A 21,809-nucleotide genomic window follows, 5' to 3' on the forward strand; every position below is an offset into this window, starting at 1 on the left:
CCCATCATGCCTATACGTACGTGGTGGCGTACCTATCTCAGCCTCTTCGTACCAACATCTTTATCGTACGCACACGGCATTCGTTCGGTCCAACGATTTCGTTTAGTAACGTAAATTCGTTAGTGATTTCGTTGTGCTACTTTATCGTGTTGTGTGAGAACCTAATTAGTATACGTACTACATAACTTAATTACGTACAGTATAGTCATGGGTCCCAAGAAAGTTGTTGAAGTTCCCAGAAAGAAGAGAATGCTTTCTATGGAGACAAAAATGGAGATAATATAAAAGTATGAAGCTGGCTTGTGGTTGAGTGTGATAGCTAAGGAATACGGCCGAAATCCGTCGACGATAGGCACCATCCTTAAGCAGAAGGAAGCATTCAAAGCAGCTACACCTTCCAAGGGCATGACTATTTTGTCCAACAAGAGGAGCCATGTGCATAATGAAATGGAAAGGCTGCTTCTTGTATGGATTGAGGACGAAGAAATCGATGGCAATATGATAACCGAGATGGCAATCTGCCAGAAGGCCAGCGCTATTTTCGGCGATTTGATTGCCCAAGCCGATGACACTGGCGGAGAGGGGACATCAACGGCAACCCCAGAGTTCAAGGCTTCTCATGGGTGGTTCGAAAAATTCCGTAAACGGACTGGCATCCATTCGGTGGTGAAGAAATTGAAATTACGTAAAGTATAAAAAAGTAAAAAGAAATGTAAAAATAAAAAAAAAGACAAAATAAATTTTATTTTAAGTTTTTTGTAAAGTTTAAGTGTTACAGTTTTGTTAATGTGTTTTGTAAAGTTTAGTTTGTTTTTCTGACGTTTTTTTATGTTTCGTAAAATTAAGTGTACGTATCTGCCGTTTGTCCTCCTCCTCTGTCGCCACTTTCGGAGATAGCCTCACTCGAAAGGTAAGCTTCCACATTTTATGTACAGTATTTCTTGTATACCATGTACACTAATACACTTTATTTACAGGTTATTTTGCATTTTGTTATTAATTTAGGTATTGAATGGTCCAAATTGTTGTAGTATTTCATTGTTTATAGGTCAATGTAGCTTTATTATGAAATTTACTGGGTTGTTTTTGGAGGGCTTGGAACAGATTAGCCATTTTACATGTAAAATGTGGTCCAAGATACGAAAAACTCATGATATGAAGGGCGAATCGGAACGGATTAATTTCGTATCTCGAGGTACTACTGTACCAGAATCACCAATGCACAGGTTTTAAGATTCATCCAAGTTTCAGGAACAAAATTAATGGGAAACCTACCAGTGATACTACCAAGAATACACAAGGTAATACACCTCGGCAAACTAATGTGAAATCCTCATCCAATTTTTCAAGGCAGTCACAGAAAAACTAATGTTGTCTGTTTTAAGTGTGGAGCAGCAGGACACTTCAGGCAAGTGTGTTACTGGAATCAACAGCTGTCAAAGCCAGTTGGTCAAGTAGTGAAAGGTGACAAGGTGAAACAAACTACAAAGAGCAGTGTGGGAAAGAATCAGACTCCAGAGAAGACTGAAACTTAACAAGCTGAATGTTTAGCAACCAGTGGAAACGTAATCTCAAGCAGTGGCTGAGCAATTTGGAGGCTTTTAAGCCATATATCTATGAGGGTACACTGTCAACTCAAGGAGGGAGTTTGCAGGTACCAGTCAAGATATTACATGATACAGGGAGTAACCATAGTGTGGTAGTACATGGTGCTTACCCTCAGTTGGAAAAGAGTCTCACAGGAGATTCAGTTATTTTGAAAGGTATAGGAGGAGAAGAAGTAACTCCTATATGCCGTTTACACCTGTCGTGTGAATTGTTGACAGGGAATGTTGATTTTGCTGGGAAGGACTCACTGGCTGTGAAAGGTATACATGTTCTGTTGGGTAATGAAGTTGGTGGTGTGCCATTTATTCCTTGTCCTGCAGTGACAAGACAAACCGTTGAGGATTAGTCCTACGGCAGATTTGGAGAAGAATAACCCCCACCTGTTTCCTAGTTGTGTAACTACCAGAAGTATGAAGAGGACTAAGCCTGTAAGTGAAGAAACTGAGGATTTACACACTCAAGAAGGATCAAGTGAAGGATCTTTGAGCTTGGAGGAATTGATCCAGGGAAGTGATGTTTCCCCTAGTGCTGACCAAGAAGAGATTTCCCATGTAGAAGAACCTGTTGTTCCTGAAGAGACTCCAAGTAGTCAAAGTGTTCCTGAAGATAGTAGTGAAACTACAGTAGCTGAGTTAGCAGATATTGAGAGTTCAACCCTTGAAGTTGGTCAAGTGACAAAAGAGAAGCTAATGGACTTGCAGAAGAAGGATGTATAGTTAGCTGATTTGTTTATCAGAGTTGTTGATTAAGAAGAGATGCAACAAACTCCTATCTGATATTACCTGAAGGAAGGTATGCTTATGAGGAAGTATAGACCTACAGATATACCAGCTGCTGCTGAATGGGGTGAATATCCATTGAGGAAGCAAGTGGTAGCACAGCTCATGAGTCTGGACATATGGGAATCAGAAAGACTGTGGAGATCATCATGAAATATTTTTTCTGGCCTGGATTTTATAAAGATGTTAGCAGGTTCTGTTGTGAATGTCGTACCTGCCAGATAGCTGGAAAACTGAATGAAACCATCCAGAAAACCCCCCTACAACCTATAGAAGTTAGAGGAGAACCCTTTAGCAAAGTGATTGTAGATATGGTTGGACCGCTGCCGAAGACAAAGAAGAGAAATGAGTATTTGTTACATTGATGTGTCATGTGACAAGATATCCAGATGCGATCCCTGTTAGAAACATATCTGCCAAGATAGTTGCTGAGATACTAGTGGAGTTTTTCTCAAAGTTTGGTATACCAGAAATAGTACAAAGTGATAGAGGGACGAATTTTACTTCTAAGTTATTCCAGGATGTGATGAATTTGTTAGGAGTGAAACAACAGTTATCAACTGCTTATCATACAGAGACTCTAGGAACCTTGGAAAGGTTCCACCAGACATTGAAAAGTATGTTGACAAAGTATTGTTCTGAGTCAGGAAGTGAATGGGATGTTGGTCTACCTTTAATGTTGTTTTAAGTTAGGAATGCTCATCAAGTAAACATGGGATGTTTACCTAATGAGATGATTTCTGGAAGAGAAGTGAGAGGACCACTGAAGATTCTTGCAGAAAATTGGGAAGAAAATCAAGAGGAAATCCAAGGAGAGTATGTGAAGAACTTCAGGAAAAGGTTGAAAGAGATTAGAAAATTCTCTAGAAAATTTGAAAGAAAGTCAAGAGAAAATGAAAAGGAAATATGATAAGAAGACTAAGCTAAGAAGTTTCAGTGTTGGACACTAGTGTTAGTTTCCTTACCTGTCAGAGATTTCCCCTCACCAATAAATTTCAAGGTCCTTACAAGATAATTGAGAAGATAAGTGATAGAACTTACATGATTGGAAATGAGAAAGAAGAAAACGACAAAAGGAAGATACATGTGAACCTCTTGAAACCTTATTTCTCAGAAACTAAAACTGAAACTGTGTCAATAACACAAACAACTTCATCTACAGATGATGATGATGGCTATAAATTGGGAGCTGAAAGCAAGATGAATAATTCTTCAATTTTGGAAAATTTGGAGGATAAACTAAAAAATCTGAGTGCTGAACAAGGTGAAGAATTAACTGAAGTGATCAGAAGTTTCCCAGATATTTTTGCAGATGTACCTAGGCATACTGATCTGACCAAGCATGAGATCAAGATTCAAGATGGAAAACCATTCAAGCAAAGAGCTTATCACTTATCACCTTATCATCGAGATGTTATGAAGAAAGAAGTAGAGTATTTGCTGCAACATGGACTAGCAGAACTAAGTTCAAGTCACTTCAGTTCTCCATGTGTGTCGAAGGTGTCGGTAAGACTACTCCACCTACTACCAGGAAAAAGCTAGAGATTTTTGGGCATGGTTGGATTCTACATTTCTCAGCCATAGTAGCTCCCTTGACAGACTTAACTAGTCCCAAAGCTAAGATTGTTTGGACTCCAGTGTCAGGAATCCTTTGAGAAGGTAAAAGCCATTTTAACTTCAATAAGAAAATTGTGATACAAGTTGATGCTTCTGACTGTGGCATTGGAGCTATTCTACTTCAAGAAGATGAAAATTATATCCACCATCCTGTGTGCTTCATGTTTTCAAAACTGAAAAACATCAGAAAATATACTCGACGATTGAGAAGGAAACTTTAGCCTTAATCATAGCATTGAAAAAGTTTGAAGTGTATGTAAACAGACCTAGGAATGAAGAAATTTTAGTGTTGTCTTATCACAATCCCCTATCATTTATACAACAGATGATAAATCATAATCAAAGAGTAACCAGGTGGTCTTTGTGCTTCCAACAGTATAATTTAAAAGTGCAGCACATTAGTGGCAAAAAACAATTTAGTTGCAGAATATTTATCCCGTTGTGAATCGCTATATTCAACACCGGGATAACCAATCAACTGGGGGGAGGCATCTTATGCTGGTGCTTTCGCAATGCATAATTTCACCTCAGTAACAATGAAATGTTGTAAAAGTGTTGGCAATGTTATCAGATTCAGTAGTAGTTTGCTTAGTGTTAATATGTTCAGTAATGTGTGTTCCGAGTTCACAAATAATGTAAGGAATAACACAGAATGTGAAAAAGAGGAGAGAAATTAGCATTGTTTTTGTTTGAAGCAGGAAATTGCTGTTATCACTTGTGATAAAAGGAACTTGAGTTCTCCGTTTTGTTTTGGAGTCCTATCAATCATACGACCCACATGACTGTTTTGGACTTGTGTGTCTTTGATTCCTTACTTTCATCTGCGATTTAACTGGATCCAGCTAGGTGTTAAAACTTATCCTATTGTTAAGACCGAAGGTTTGTTCGCGTTTGAACAAACTGCGAATAGGTGAAGCCGTGAATCCAGAACCATGGATGGGCGGGCGGGGGTCGGCTGTACTACTTTCAGTTTTCTGTTGAATTGGGTGGCAAAAAGGTCCACCATCGGCCTTCCCCAAAGAAAGAACAGTCTTTCCTCTTCTTGGTGTAATGATCACTCTTGTTCCCAAGGCTTAATACTGATGACTCGACTTGTTTGCCACTAAGTTCTTCTTGCTTGGAACGTACCTGGCTGACAAACCATCAAGTGATATACTGCCCACTGATGTAATGAACTGTCAAATCATGAAGATGGAGAGAGAGAACCTTTTTGTTTACGTAAGCTATCACCGTAGTATTGGACATCAAGACATGGAATGCCCTGTTACCTGATCATAAAAATCCTTCAGCTAAACAAGCTGCCTTCAGTTCCAGGATGTTGATGTTAAGTTGTTTCTCTTCTAGATTCCACATTCCTGAAGTCAGATCTTCCATGTGAGCCCCCAAAACTTTGGTCGAGGCCTCTGAGAAGAGAGGAATCTCTGGAAGAGGAGCATGAAGGGGCATTCCTATGATCAGGTTCCTGTTGTTCAGCCACCATGCCAAGTTGCCTCTCCTCTTGTGAAAGAGGAACATGGAAGAATAGATAATACCTTGCTGGGGACCAGAAATCCCTCAACCTCCACTGAAACGAGCAAAGGTGAAATCTGCCAAGAGGGACGAGTTTCTCCAAAGACGACAGGTGACCTAGAATGACATGCCACTGATGTGCTGGCTGTTTCATCTAATGAATCTGGTCTTTTGGGAAGAAGAATCCAAGTTATTCCCATTCCTTACTCAGGAATGATGTATTTACAGACCCAAGAAAGTGCAGAGTCCCTTCTCTTCAACAACCAGTTCACACTAGCTGTTAAGTGGGTCAGGAATGAAATGATTTACCTCCGAAGTGGAAAGAAAAGACAAGAGGAGGAGAAACACTCCATAGTATCCTTTGTGAAAGCTGAAGAAATCTTGCCAATGTCAGTGGACCACAAGTCGAGCCGTGAAATTGCTTTTAAGGCTGTGGAAGGCTCCATTGATGCTGCTTCTTGGAAACTAAAAAGTGGTACTCTCCCCCCAAATTGATCCAGTGAAAGACTCTGTCCCAACCAAATGATTTCAGGATCCCTCCTGGCTGCAGAACAACTAAGAGTTATAAAAACTGTCTATGCCTATGAAAGTGGAGGAGGAAGGAACTTGAAAGCTTTGCTAGAACGAAGTGAAAGTGTTTCATCCAGAGAGAGAAGAGCAGCCACTTCCCTGAAATAAAATCAGCAAGATTGGCCCAACAAAATCTCCAGAATCGTCACTAACAAAATCTCCAAAGGACAGAATCGAAAAGTGCTCAAACTGTCATCAGGAACTGATTTGCAATGTTTTACTCAATTTAACCAGAAATGGAGTAATGTAAAACTCAATGTGTTGGAGATTATCATTTCTACATAAAAAGGATTATTTTCTCAATTGATATCTATTTTTAGTCTAAACTGCCCAGAAATGTACATGAGTAAAATCAGAGGTTGTCTATTGTTAGACATATTTCCTTGGCTCATTACAGAAGTGGTTTGTATACTGTATAAAAAAGGCATAAAAACAATAGGCTGTCAATGCATCAGTAGCAAACCAAATCCTTTAAAATTTTGTTGGTGGCCATTATCTGAAGATTCCTGGTGTCAGACCTGCCACAACAAAGGCTAAATAATCTATTTTTGTCAGGAATTGGGTGCTGTAAGAGCATGTGGATAGGATTGAAACTGAATTCGGTTTGCACTGATGTACACAAGACAATTAATTTTAGTACAAAAGAGAAAAAAGATTTGCAATAATAAATACTTTCCTGTAAATGTGTCAACTGATAATTTTTGTACACATCCACAATTTTGCTACTGTCTAATACAAATAATTCAAAGTAGTAAGCTCATTTTAGGAAATTTTAACAGAAAAATTTAAATATATATTTTTTATTTTATATTTTATGGTTCAAAACAAAATAAAAAAAATGTTCTCACTTTCAGTCCTCAGTTTTATAAATCTATTACTGTAATGTCAACTTGAAAATGGAATTCCATTCCATCACAAAAAGAAAATATAAAATGAAAACTGTTAAGTTGGTCACACTAGCTTCAAGGCTGCAAGAACTATAGAACACACACTGGCAATATTCTAAAACAACAAAATTACAAAAATTTCTTTTGATCCCCACCATACATACTAATGGAGTATTTATGCCCCTTGATAAGCAAACTATCACAAAATAAAAGCTCTTGCATGGTTCTATTTGCCAAATAGAACACATCTATCACTTAAATTTATATCTACACATTTCTCTATGTTGGTTTCAGTATGTAATCTGGTAAAAAAAGAAAAAAAACTTACAAGACCTACTTGATAGTTAAAGAAAATATTACAAAGTAATTATAATGATTTCTTTTAATGAATAAAAATTCAATACCCACCAATTTTGTACTCTTATTAAATACATGGAATTAAAAGTTCTGAAACGATAAATTTCTTTTCAAAATTTTACCTCCTGATGAGGTTCACTGTAAGTTTAACAGCAATCATTACTGATAACCAATCAACAATCACAGATATTAATGGTTCAAGTCTAAATACAAAAACCTATTATCCTAAATTAAAGCATAAATAGTTAGGCTTAATGATTCACACAACCACCTTAATGGATGTGAAAATGTTATATGTATATAGATTTGTATATATTTACTGTATATGTATTTCCTATTTACGAACAAGGACTAAATTTGTATACTGTAAGAAAATAAGCCCTAAGGATAGTATATAAACAATTAAAGGGAAGGTAAGGTCATCCCCTTTCAAAACCCCTTACAATTCTCGATAATAATTCAGGTACAACTTGAGTGCCTGAGGAAGTGGCAACTGCCCAATCTTTTCTCTCATGTATGTTGAATAAGTCTCGGATGGTGGTGAAGCACTACTTTGACTTTCTCCATCCTCTTTTGTTTCTTCATCTTTCCTCTCCTTCCATGAATCACTGCAATGTCCCCCACAAAGGCAATCGGGATCATCTGGGTCAAGAAGACGAGAAACTTTGTTTCGTGTTCTATTCCTCAATCTGGGTCTTGAGGGTGAGCCATCTGAGAAATCTGAGTCAGTAGAATCTAAATCCATTTCAACATCACCTTCTTCACCCTGATCAGATTCTTCAGAACTTGGCCCTTTCCCATTCTCAATTTCATCACCAACACCACTGTCGAACTTTTCACGTTTCTTGTTAGACTTGACTGGCATAACTGGAGTGGAAGTCATTGGTATAGGATCAGACTGAGGCACTGTAGATGCTGAGGTTGTAGCTTCCCCATTACTTGGTGCAGGATCTTCCTTTATCTCTTGTGGCTCCTTACTTACCTTTCCTTTCTTGAGGAAAATTCTAGGCAGAGGAACACTTAAATCAGGTCCTTTGCTGCCCTTACCTTCACCTTCTACTTCACTTTCCTGTTTTTCATCATCACTATCTGAGCTAGCACTATCTGGCGAGTCCTCATCCTCCTCTTCCTCCTCCTCATCGTCTTTCTTTGCAGTGTCATCATCTTGCTGATTCCGGTGTCTTATATTCTGTAATTCTCTTTCAAGTAACCTTTGTCCAGCTAGACTTTGAGCAAATTCAATCACTGTTGTTAACTGATTATGTCGTGGAGAACCAAATGTTATCAAATTTTCTCTAGTATCCTCCATGTTCTCATCTGACGTCAAACCAGTTTCATCTTCAGATTCATAAAAAGGAACTGGCATATAAGGAACAAATACACCAGGAAACTGTTGCCTACAGCGAGAGCGAGGCTTCTGGACAGGTCGGTTTGCTGCAGTGGCTAACTCTGGGTGTTCAAAATTAATGTTGTCTCTCAAGATAGAGCGTACTTCTTGACGGCACATGTCCTGAAGATCTAGAAGTTCTACTTCAGCTAAAGAAAAAATAAAAAATTATGAGAAAAATTCTGCTCTTATTAGTATAATTCTGCTCTTTTTAATATACATAAAAAAGTCCTCTTATACGATAATTGGTAACTACAGGAGCATGATCAATGTTGAAATTATATTAAAAAAGTTTTTTCATACTAACATATATTTACATATATGTACATAAATTGCCTCATTTCCATAGATATGGGAAATCAAAGTCTCACTATATACTACACAAAATACACTCCAGAGCCACATATCTGTTACTGCACATCACTGTACTGCTTACTGGTGGTAACTCCACTTCAGCACTTTTCCAAGCAAAGAAAGAGAAAGTAGCTTGTGACTGATGGGTTTATATAAAATACAATTCCTTTGAATTAGCAACAAAGGGTTTCATCATAAAAGCCTGTCCACAATAGGAAACATTGTTTAGAAACAAAGTTTGCAAACTGTTTGAAAACATTTTTTATCGTATATGTTTCCCATCCAGAATGGAAAAATTTAGTGTTCCTGTGTGTGTGTGTGTGTGTGTGTGTGTGTGTGTGTGTGTGTGTGTGTGTGTGTGTGTATATATATAGGATATATATAAGATAGATAGATAGAGAGATAGAGAGATAGATAGATAGGATAATATATATATTATATACCTAATATTATTATAATATTAATTAATATATATATAGATTATATGGAAGAGGAGAGATAGGAGGAGAGAGAGAGAGAGAGAGAGAGAAGAGACCGAGAGAACGAGAGAGAGAGAGAGAGAGAGAAGAGAGAGAGAGAGAGATATATATATATATATATATATATATATATATATATATATATATATCTCTCTCTCTCTCTCTCTCTCTCTCTCTCTCTCTCTCTCTCTCTCTCTCTCTCTCTCTCTCTATATATATATATATATATATATATATATATATATATATATATATATATATATATATATATATATATATATATATATATATATATATATATATATACAGTATATATATATATGAATAACTTGATCACGAAGTATATAAAACGTGAGGCTATGTATAAATAAAGGTTTTTTTGCCACAAAGGAAAAAAATGAAAAAGCGAGATAGCCGAGTACTTTCGTTCCTATTTGGACCCTTTACTGAGCCACAGTAAATGGTCCGAATAGGACCAAAAGTACTCGGCTATCTCGCTTTTTCATTTTTTTCCTTCGTGGCATAAAACCTTTGTTTACATACATACATACATGTATGTATGTATGTATGCCAGAAGCAAGTCAGCGTGACATGCTCCTTTTTCTAAAAACCGACAAGCATCCTGACAACTGAGGTCTTGACAGGAAACATTGTTTGCAAACAATGTTTCCTAGGATGGACAGGCCTTAACACTATCATTATTATTATTCATTAGATGACGCCTATTCATTTGGAACAAGCCCACAGGGGCCCTGGACTTGAAATTCAAGCTCCCAAAGAAAATGTTCATTTGAAAGAAGTAACAGAAGGTAATGGAAAATACAGAGTAGACCAGTTATTAGAAAAACAGATTAACAAATTAATAAATAAATTAAGTACTTTAAATTTAAGCTTCCAAAGAAAATGTTCATTTGAAAGAAGTAACAGAAGGCATCTTCGCTTGAACTTCTAAAATTCCAACTGTATGATATCCTTTAGGAGGCTGTTCCACAGTCCAACAGTGTAAGGAATAAAGGACCTCTGAAACTTGAGAGGTTCGACAGCATGGCACATTTACTGCATATTGATGCTGCTCTCGGCAAGAAATGGGGATCAGTAAAATTGTGGATGTGAAAGATCTCTATTAAAAAATACAATTTACAAAAAAAGTGAAGAACAAGAGACCATCCATGAATGGTCCAAGTCATAATTGCTAATATTAGGAAACAGAACCTTACCACCAATGAACAACTATCTAAAAGCTAATCTCTGGCAGAAGCAGACATCCATCCCAGAGAACAGCATTCTAGTAAAGAAAGGACAAACGACCTAAAACGGGTTGCACCGATTTTATAATATATATGAGACCTTACAAACAATAACTTTTGTTCAGCATATACTGAAACTTTCATTAGATGTTTCAATTTACACCTACAGTAATTAAAGCTAAAGACTCGTTCAGTAAAGTCTCATCCGCCTGAAGGGGAGGGTGGGTGGAAAAATGGTACGAGATCTGCTAATTAATAGCTTTCATTTACGTGAGTTCAGCCTTACACCCCAACAACTACACCATTCACCGATCCGGTCCATGACTCAACTGAGGCTGAGGGCAGCTTCATTTCTCATAACTGGAGACTTTACTACACACACAAGTGTTACAGCATTGGCATACTGAACAATCTTGTTTTCCAGGCCAACATCATCACCATCTATTAATGAAAAAATTAACTTGATCTAGTTCAAAACAAGATGTATATAAGTCATATTTCAACTTAAAAACACTTCACATAATGAATAGAGTTTCTAGAGATTAACTTATGCTAAATAGAAGCAAGAAAATTGCTCTGAATTGATTTAAATACAGCAAAATAATCTTACCTCCACTTTCAGCTGATTTTTCCAAACCAAAACATTGATCACTTTGTTTGTATTTCATAATACTATAGTAATGAGACTACATACAGTATTATTGGATACAGTGAAGTAAAGCATAACTTTAAAAGAGCCAAGGAAAAGATGCAAATTCATTATGTTTGTATTTCATGAGGGTCTCTCAGCACTTAGGCCTAGCCACCAATAACCAGACAATGGCGCTATCTATTAATGAAAAAAATTACTAAATCTAGTTCCCAACAAGACATACTTAAGTCATATTTCAACTTAAAAACACTTCAAATAAAATGCATATTCGCATTTCATAAGACTGTCTTGGCACTTAGCCTAAGCCACCGATAACCAGACAACGGAGAGTAAAACCCAGTTATGAATAAATTGAAAAAGTGCCATAAACCCCAATACCGGTAACTGATACCAACAGTAACCAGGGGCTGCCTGTGCTTATCCCTGATGATACTGATAATCCTTGGTTAGATGCATAAACATTCTATGACTTTTTAGAGAGGCACATAAAAGTGCGAGTGGAAACATTGGAGGGCTCTAACTAATAACCCTTTCTGTTAAGGACCTGTTTGGGGAGTCTGTTGTTGTTAAAAACTAAACATGTAAGCCTGTCAACAGAATTGTACAAGAGTACAGGCAGTCCCCAGTTACTGGTGGGGGTTCCATTCTCAGCAGAGTGCTGACAAGCAAAAACTGCCGTTAACCGAAACACTGTGATTTATGGCACTTATGGCATTGGTAACCGGTTAATGGTGCCAATATCTGGATGGAGCCTTATGGCTCCGATAACTGGAACTTGGCGCATTATGGTGCCATAAATCACAGATTTGCTAGACAAGCGCCATAAAACCAGATCCTGGTTATTGGCGGTCTCGGTTAATGGCGATCCAGTTTTATGGCACTTAAAAGACAGTGATTTATGGTGCCATAACAAGCCGAGTTTTGGTTATCAGCACCATAGGTGCCAATAATAGAGTTATGGCACCATAAATCACAGAGTTTCGGTTATTGGCAGTTTTCGCTTATCAACATCCCACCGAGAATGGAACCCCCGCTGATAACTGTGGACTGCCTGGACTCCCTTTAGGGAAAAGGGGGAATTTAGGAAACAAAACCCCAAAACTTCCCCTTACCCAACCCAAAAAGGCTTGCTTAAAAAGTTAAGCCTTCAACCACCCTAAGGTTTTCCCCTCAAAAAAAAAAAATTATATATTTATAATAAAATAAGGTTTCACATATATTTACCAAACAATTACATTAGCTGTAAGCTTTCTTACCTGGCATTCATAATTCAAATTTCCTGGCAGCGCTGCCATCTTTCATGTAGGTGATACAGGTCCCGCCCACTTTCGGGAACACATGGTACTACTAAGCTAATTATTGTCAATTCATTGAGCCACAATGTCCATTTGTGGGGAGGAGGGAGGGCTCTGATTATGTAATTGTTTGGTAAGTATATGTGAAACCTTATTTTATTATAAAAATATCATTTCCACATAAGTGACTTACCAAACAATTACATTTGCTGAATCCACATCATATGGAAGGTGGGTATATGGACAACTTTATAAAAAAAAAAAACCAATCGTGTTCACATTAAATATAATGTTTGCAGTACCTTTACCTTGTGAGAGAGCAGCTGCAGGTGGATACTGCCTCTGGTCGGCGCTCTCATCACATGTAGGAGACATGGCAGTAATGGCCAGGGCCGTCCCTACTAATGGTGGGATTTTGCAACCATGGAAGTACACCGATGATTGACAAAAAATTAAATAATTTTGCCCTTGCCCTGGGCAAAGACCAGATAAAACAACATGCCACCATCAACTACACTAAAAACCATATGATACCCTTAACCATACATAAAATTGGCAGGTACTTCAGGTACACCCCGAGCCTTCCCAAAAACTCAACCACCTTAATCCAAGGCGAGGAGGTAGTAGAGGAAAAAAACCGGGTCCCCCTATGCTTCCTTTCCAAACACCATTCCTGCTGCGGACAACAGTCCCAATTTAAAAGTTTTCTAAAGTAGTTTCTACCGCCTTCAAATAGTGCGATGCAAACACCGATTTTGACCTCCAGAATGTTGTTTGCATAATGGAGGATAGAGATATATTTAGTCTGAAAGCCAAGGACATTGCTACAGCACGAATCTCGTGTGTCTTCACTTTCAGCACACGAAGAGTTTGTTCTTGAGTTTGGACATGAGCTTCTCGAATCAAACTCATCTGGAAGAACGACATTGCATTCTTTGAAAGAGGACGAGAAGGGTCTCTCACCAAGCACCAGAGTCGGTTTGATTCTCATCTTAAAATTTCTGTCCTAATCAGGTAGTGTCTGATGGCTCTGACCGGACACAAAGTACGTTCCTCGTCTTCTGCTCCTACTACGACCGTTAAGTTCTTTATCCTGAAAGAATGGGGCCAAGGATTCGAAGGATCCTCGTTCTTAGCAAGGAACTGTTATATATGAACAAACTGCAATGCCCTGGGCAAAACCAACTTCCTTACTCATCGCTTGCAACTCGCTTACTCTTCCCGCTGTGGCTAAGGCAACTAGGAATAGTGCCTTCCTAGTTACATCTCCTAAGGTTGCCGAATTCAATGGTATGAATTGGGGAGCAGAGAGCATCTTTAAAACTACATCCAAATTACATTCCACTTCGTTGGGCTTGAATATTTTGGAAGAGCTAAAGGATCTGATCAGGTCGCTGATGTCCTAATTTGACAAGATGCTGAGGCCTCTATGCTTAAAGACCGATGCAAGCATGGCCCTATATCCTTTAATAGTCAATGTGGCCAACTTCCTGGAGTCCCTCAGAAATAACATAAAATCCGCAATTTCCGTTATAGACGTTTCAGAAGAAGAGATGCTATGACGTTTGCACCATGACCTAAAGACTCTCCACTTAAGACTGGTAGAGCTTGGCAGAAGAGCTCCTGATGCCCTTTGAGAATAACCTTTTGCTCTGACAAGGTTCCTGACAGTCTGAATCCTGTCAGGGCCAGAGTGGACAATCCTTGGTGATAACACTTGGAATGGGGTTTGTGGACTTTGTGGAAGTAGTCTGGAGAAGTCCACTAGCAGATTGAGATGGTCCAGGAACTATTCTTTCCTCAGCTAGAATGGAGCCAATAGGGTCATCATCACATTCTGGTGTGAGTGAAGTTTGTTCAATACTTCTCTTATCATCCCAAAGGGAGGCAAAGCATAAACGTCTAGTCCTGTCCAATCTAGCAGCATTGCATTTGTTCTCCACACTAGCGGTTCTGGAATCAGAGAACAGAAAATAGGGAGGCGATTGTTCCTTGATGTGGCGAACAGGTCTATTGATGGTCTTCTTCATAGTTTCCAGAGCTCCTTACACGCTCTCTCATTCAGAGTCCATTCTATCAGTAAAACCTGATTCACATGACTCAGTTCATCTGCTATAACATTCATTTTACCTTGTATGAATCTCGGAAAAAGAGCGATCCTCTTCTCGTTCACCCAGATGAGGAGACCTTTGGCTACTCTGTTGAGAAAGAACGAGCGGGTCCCTCCTTGCTTCCGTACGTATGACAACACTGTGGTGTTGTCTGTATATATCGCTATCTTCCTTCCAGTGACTAGTGGGGCTAACGTTTGTAGTCCTAAGAGGATCGCTTTTCATTCTTTCACATTTATGTATAAGGTCTTTTCTTGTTCTGTTCACACTGAATACTTTCCTGTCTCTTAGAAAGGCTCCCCATTCACTGTCTGAGGCATCTGAGAAAAACTGTAGGTCTGGGTTCGACACGTCTAAGGAAAGTCCTTATTGTAATCTTTCCCTCGACTGCCACCAACGAAGACCCACTTTTATTTCTTCTGACAAAGGGAAGACTAGCGAGTCTGGTTGCATCTTCCGAGACCAATTTGCTTTCAGGAAGAACTGGAGACCTCATGTATAGACGTCCTAACCTGACAAAACTCTCCACTGAAGCATGGGTCCCGAGGAGGCTCATCCATTCTAGGGCTGAGCAAGACGGGCAAACAAGAAATTGTTGGACTGTTGCCAAACAGGACTCTATCCTCTTCGGGGAGAGAAAACCCCCAAAAGCAAGAGAGTTCAGTATCATCCCTAAAAAGAGAATCCTCTGAGTTGGAATCAATTGGGACTTCTCTGTGTGTTTATAAGAATAACCAATTGTTGCATCAAAGTAAGTGTCTTCTCCAAGTCCTTCACACACTGACGACTGGATCTGGCTCTCAGGAGCCAGTCGTCTAAGTAAAATGCTGTATTGATCCCCATCAAATGCAGCCATTTTCCTAGGGGAGCGAGAATCCGAGTAAATACTTGTGGGGCAGTTGACAGTCCGAAGCAGAGGGCTCTGGACTGGAAGATCTTGAAGATGAGTCTCAGAAACTTCCTGGAGTTCTGATGGATGGGGACATGAAAGTGTGCATCCTTCATGTCAAGAGACACAATCCAGTCGCCCGGTTGGAGGGCCGACATCACCGATCAACTGGTTCCCATTCGGAATTTCATCTTCAGTACGAAGAGGTTAAAAGCGCTTACGTCAAACACGGGTCTTCATCCCCCTGATGCCTTGGGGACTACAAAAAGCCTGTTGTAGAATCCCAGGGAGTTCTTGTCTGATACCTCCTCTATGGTTTCTTTGCTGATGAGCACTTCTACTTCTTTGGCTAAAGCTCTTGTTGACCCTGTCGAGTATGATGTCAAACAGATGGGTGTATTTGACAGTGGTGGATCTTGCATAAATGGGATCACATATCCCTCTCAAAGCACCTGCACTCCCTACTGTTCCGCTCCTCTCCAACTCCATTCTTCCCAGCAGTAGTGGAGTCTCGGCCCCACGGGTGTGAGAAGGACCTCTCGCTCATTTCTCAACTGTTTTAAAGGGAGGTTTCTTGGTGGACTTTGAAGTTGAGTGTAGGTTAGTCCTTGGTCTCTGCTGCCACCTCAACTTGCCTCCTCAAAAGGGGTGCTTTTGTAGAGAGGAAGGTTTAGCTCCCGTAGTTGGAGGTTTCTTAGGCCTTCTCGCTGACTGGGAAGTCTGACAGTACCTGCTGAATGGTTTCTTCCAGGAACAGGTGAGACTTACTCAAGGGGGAGGACAACAATGCCGACTTTTGGTTCGTGGTTACTCCTCAAGATGTGAAAGAGCACCACCATTCTTTCCTCTTGAGTACTCCCATAGTAAAGAGAGAGGCCAATTCCTCTGAACCATATCTCACTGTCCTGTCCGCACAGGAGAAAACATTGAGCCAGTCTGCAGAAAAATTCATCATCTAGAGATTGGCAATCTATTTTTTTGGCTAGCGCTGCTATTGCCCAATCCAGAAAACTGAAGACCTCGATCACTTTGTATAAGTTCTTCACCAGGTGATCCAACTCGGATGAGGAGAAAACACTTTTACAGCCGAGAACGCTGCTCTTCTGTGCAAGTCTATAAGGCTGGAGAAGCCTCCTTGGGAGGGGGCAGTTACTTCCAAGGAAGGAACTTCTCACGTCACATAAGACCTGTAGGTTTTATTCTGTAGCTTCGACGGAGGGTAGGTGAAGGAAGCCTTGCCCGACTCCCTCTTCTTTGCAAGCCATTCTTCTGCTTCCCTCAGGGCTTTCTTCAAGGACTGAGAGAGAACTGGTCTCGGTTAACCCAAAGGAGCTGATCTCATATCCTTCATGAACATCGACGGAGGAGAAGAAGGCGAAGCTGGCTCAAAACAGTCCGGATAAGTCAGTAAAAGAAACCCTAATAGACTAGAATAAGCTGAAGAAGCTTTCCATTCTTGGTCCTGTGTTTCCTCTTCCGACAGGACGGAAGACACTCCATCTTCTTCAGTCTGGTTCCTTGCTTTCTTCTAAAAGAACATTAATTCTTGAAGCTGATGTCTAAAAGGGCCCAATGAAGAATCCTCTATCAAAGGTTTGGTCTTTGAATCATCCTAGATCGAAGTCGAAGTTGTGGCTGTCGTACGGCTCTTCTTCGAAAACGATTGACTAGGAATCAAAACAACACGAGTCGTAGGAGGCGAACGAGTCGAAACTCCTATCAATACACGATGAGGAGAGTCAACATCGCAAGCACGTGAGCACTGGACCGCACGTGAGCATCTAACTTCATCCGAAGCTAAAATATCCGGAGAGGACTGACGAACTTCCGGAAAATCTGGTTCGGAGCGAAACTGCAGGAAGGTTGTGGGCTCCAGTGCTCATTGGATTTCTTAATAGGAGGAGACATACCTCTCGCACCTGAGGCATGTCTCTTCAATGTACGCGACACTAAATCACTCCACACCTGTCACCTCGACACAGGCAGCTGCACTTCTGAATCAGACGAAAACTGCACGTCACTAACATCTACACCTTTCCAGTGGCGCTTCTTAAGACACTCGCAAGTCAACCACGTCAACGGAGTTGGCAACTGACCGTGGGCAAACCCCCCCTCAGTCTCCCTTCAACCTCCAGCATGTCTTCTCCTGGATGCTAGGGTGCGGGACAGTGACCTTTGTCTAGGAGAAATGGGGGGACGGACAGCTGCCTTCTCAGACACGGCACTGACACTTGGCCCAACACTAACCTTTTCACTTGAATTCTCTAAAAACGCACAAAAAGACATCCCTAAATCCATTACGGATTTTGCCAAAAACTCAAATTTCTTGTCCATTTTGGACTCTGACATGGAAATGGTGTTGGGATTGGAAAATGGGATACCTGGACTGGAGTGATTGGTACTGAAGTTGGAGGACTATCAATAGGTGAGATATTAGACATAAGTGGAGAAGATAGGGACGGTTTGCTTACCTCTAAAGGCACAGGAGTTATCTCTACTCTAGTTTTACTACCAGCTCTAAGAGCTACTTTCCTCTTCCTATCTTTGTCCATTTTATCCAAATGAGCTTGAAAAGTCTTCCAACCTTGTTCATCTAAACTACGGCACGCCTCACAAGTTAAACCCTTGCTACAGCACTGACCCCTACACTTAACACATTTGGAGTGCGGATCATAACATAGTTTAGCTAATCTAGTTTTGCAGCCACTGTTGCAAAACCCAACTGATGATGAACTAGCATCCGACAATAAGGCGACATCTTAGCAAAAACCAACCAAGAAATATTACATCACCCAAAAGATACAATCCAATATGGCAATGAAAGTCGACTGCAACAAATAACCACAGGTGTTACTCTGTGGCTGGGAGAAAACGAATTGTCAATAGTTAGCTCAGCAGTACAGGGTATTCCCGAAAGTGGGCGGGACCTGTATTACCTACACAAAAGATGGCAGCGCCACCGCCAGGAAATTTGAATTTTCAACTGCAAAGTAAGAAAGCTTACAGCTAATGTAGTTGTTTGGTAAGTCACTCATGTGAAACTGGCAGGTATTCAGAAGGGACGATGCCACAAAAGGATAACAACAGCAAGAAAATCTTTTTCACAAGGTCCAAAGATCCTCTTATAGGAAAAAGAAAAGCAACAAATGGAACGGCTATCAAAGGCAGATACCAATAGGAATGGTATAGTTGGGGGTCTATTTCAGTGACACCACATGCAATTGAAGTCTTCTCTTTGGGCGGACAGCATTAATTTTAAATGGGCTGAGGTCCCTGAATGTAATAGTAGAATCCCTATCAAGGAAAACAACAGCCTCAACACAGTGGAGTTAGACTACCACTCTTTTTCAGAAAATAGCCAACATGCTTACACAAATGGAAGTGGACCAGTTCGCCATATATGAGAATCACAACCTGCCAGGCAAGCAACAGCAAGAGATGCCTTCCTACAAAACTGGAACATATGGAAGATGCTATACCCTTTTCCTCCATTGTTCCATATTTCGAAGGTGTGGAGCAAACGCCTAACCTACTATAAAACAGCTTACTTAATAGCCCCAAATTGTCCAAACAGGCACTGGTTCCTAAAACTTTAACAACAGGCAAAGAGATAAATTCCAAAACTGTCCACGTTTTATCCGTCAGTAAGAGGGAAAGAAAGGATCCTTCTTTCTAAACCAAGACCTTCACGGGTGGGTTTCCTTAAATATTATCTACACCGTGAAAATTACTCACCCAACACTGCTAGGCACACACGCTCAAATAAGTGGTGGCAGAGTTTCATAAGTTTTCGTACACCTGCCTGACGTATGATTCATACCTTATTATAATCCATTTTCCTTTTTAAAGATGGAAGAAATCTTATGTAATGACATTAAAAACAGTCACTGATATCTTTAAAACATCATGTTATAATACTGCATAAAACTATTTTCCATATAGCAAAATTGATGTGCATGAAACGAACCGATAAAAAACGTCATATCACAACTATTGACATACATTACGAAGTAGATAGGAGACACCTATCACTGGTAGTATTGCATAAACATAGTCCTTACATTACAACTTCAATATTTAGTTGAAGGTAATTGAACAATTCCATTTGTTAAATTTTACAGAAAACATTGGAAACTCACAAAATGCTATCAAAGATAAAAAAAAAAAAAAAACCTAACAGTGTGAACCATTTTCTATGTCGTGATGTGTGTGAGAATCGAATGTCAATGTGTCATTTATCATACACCACTGAGCGAGAGAGAATTATTGCACTCCACTAGTGAAAGTTCCTGTTTTAGAGATATCAAGAAAGCTTAATATACCGAAGAGAATCATACATAGATGAATAAAATTGTTTAGAGAACGGCAAAATTTAGAACATGGCCTTAGAAGTGGAACTCCTCAAAGCAACACAAGAGAGCAAGCCAATACAGTAGTGTAAATGTTGGCTGAGCAACATTCATTTGTGAATTTTGAATTCTAGCGCCTTGTCACGATATTGTTGAATCAGGAATCATGACTAGGTCTACACCTATAACTGATGTCTGATGAATACTTTAGATGGAGAGGGAGAGATTTTTAAAAATACACTTGAAATCTTTGTTAGGTGTCTAATGAACAAGTCTAATGATTAAGCAAACTTACCTTTCATGTTTGTTTGTTTGTTTGTTTGTATGGTGTTTTTACGTTGCATGGAACCAGTGGTTATTCAGCAACGGGACCAATGGCTTTGCGTGACTTCCGAATCACATCGAAAGTGAACTTCTATCACCAGAAATACATCTCTCATCCCTCAATGGAATGCCCGATAATCGAACTTGCAGCCACCGAGGTGGCAGGTCAAGACCATACCGATCACGCCACTGAGGCGCTTACCTTTGATGGATGAGAGATTCAGTTAGGCTTACTTTTTTTTTTTTTTTTTTTTTTTTTAATCGGTGTCCAGGAAATACCACGGATAGGTAGGGAAACAGATTCAATGTTGCATGCATTTTTTTCCAAAACCAAAATAATATATTTTTTGTAAGATATTTTATTAACATCTGCCTTATCCCTCCATCACTCCTATATGGCACCTCCGCTCCCCCAACATCTCAGGCTACTCGATCCGACTTTTCGCTACGAACTCCATCGCTGAAAGCATCACTAATGATAACGGTTATTTTAAATTCCCCTCACCAAGAACCGAAGCATGTTCATTAAATATTTCCTTCTCAAAATTACTTTATCTTTCATTCCCCTAAATATTTGCATACACTCGTGTTATACCCTGTATGACTGTTGCTGCTGTCAAAGAGCAACCCCTGATTACAGCAGTAGGTTTCTATTGTAAAAAAAAAAAAAAAAAATCTGAAATAGACAAACAAAAAAGTCCTCTTTCATATTTCTTATCCTTTCAGCTACTTATATAATATGCTTATGGTGGTAGGTCTAGCCATGCATGTGAAACTAATTTTAATTAATTTCTATTTAGAAGAAATGAATAGCTACAGAAAGATCAACCTAAGAAAGCTTTTATGAGAATAAGCCTTTCTTAATGTATTCGTCAGTTTTGACTCCCATAGCTTTCCAATAAGTCCGGATGAAGCAGGATGACATGGCATAGCTAGGTCTGAGTAAATTATGTTAAGCAATCATGAAAAGGATATGAAAAAAGGTCATGGTAAAAAAGGGATTTTGACAAAGAAAAAATCTATTTCTGGGGGAAGACCTGTGTCACCCAGTGAAATGTCCCTATAGCACTTATTTCTAGGTATAAATACATGCTAAATATACCAGAGAAAAAAGCCGTATGGAATGCTAGAGTCACTACCTCCAGCTTGCTCACCCTCATAGGGTGTCGGTATAGCACAGGGGCGAGTGGAAACCACTATCACAGATGCTTTGCCAATTAGATGTCTCCTCTCTCAAAATCCCCCCTCTAGAGAGGTGCCGTTACAACGTCTACCTTCTGCTCGCTACTACCACCTCTGCCAAGAACCCTCATTCCTGAAATACGCACCCAAGCTTGGGCCAGCTAAAGGGTGGGGAAAAGGAAAAAGAGGGATGGGTTCACTGGGTGACACAGG

The 21,809-nt window shown here is 39.7% G+C and overlaps 1 protein-coding gene across 2 annotated transcripts in view; it reads right to left on the reverse strand.

Moving 5' to 3' along the window:
- Window positions 1–6,867: 6,867 nt before the first annotated feature.
- The window catches only part of LOC135219690 (protein-L-isoaspartate O-methyltransferase domain-containing protein 1-like), a 221,826-nt gene continuing 206,884 nt past the window's right edge, over window positions 6,868–21,809 (reverse strand). For both annotated transcript variants that reach the window (XM_064256650.1, XM_064256649.1), the window contains exon 6: window positions 6,868–8,863. In XM_064256650.1, coding sequence (XP_064112720.1) covers window positions 7,767–8,863 — 1,097 coding nt within the window. In that variant the 3' untranslated portion in view covers window positions 6,868–7,766. The remainder of the gene's footprint in view (window positions 8,864–21,809) is intronic.

The sequence above is a fragment of the Macrobrachium nipponense genome, chromosome 1 (assembly GCF_015104395.2).
Source record: "Macrobrachium nipponense isolate FS-2020 chromosome 1, ASM1510439v2, whole genome shotgun sequence".
NCBI classification, from domain to species: Eukaryota; Metazoa; Arthropoda; class Malacostraca; order Decapoda; family Palaemonidae; genus Macrobrachium; species Macrobrachium nipponense.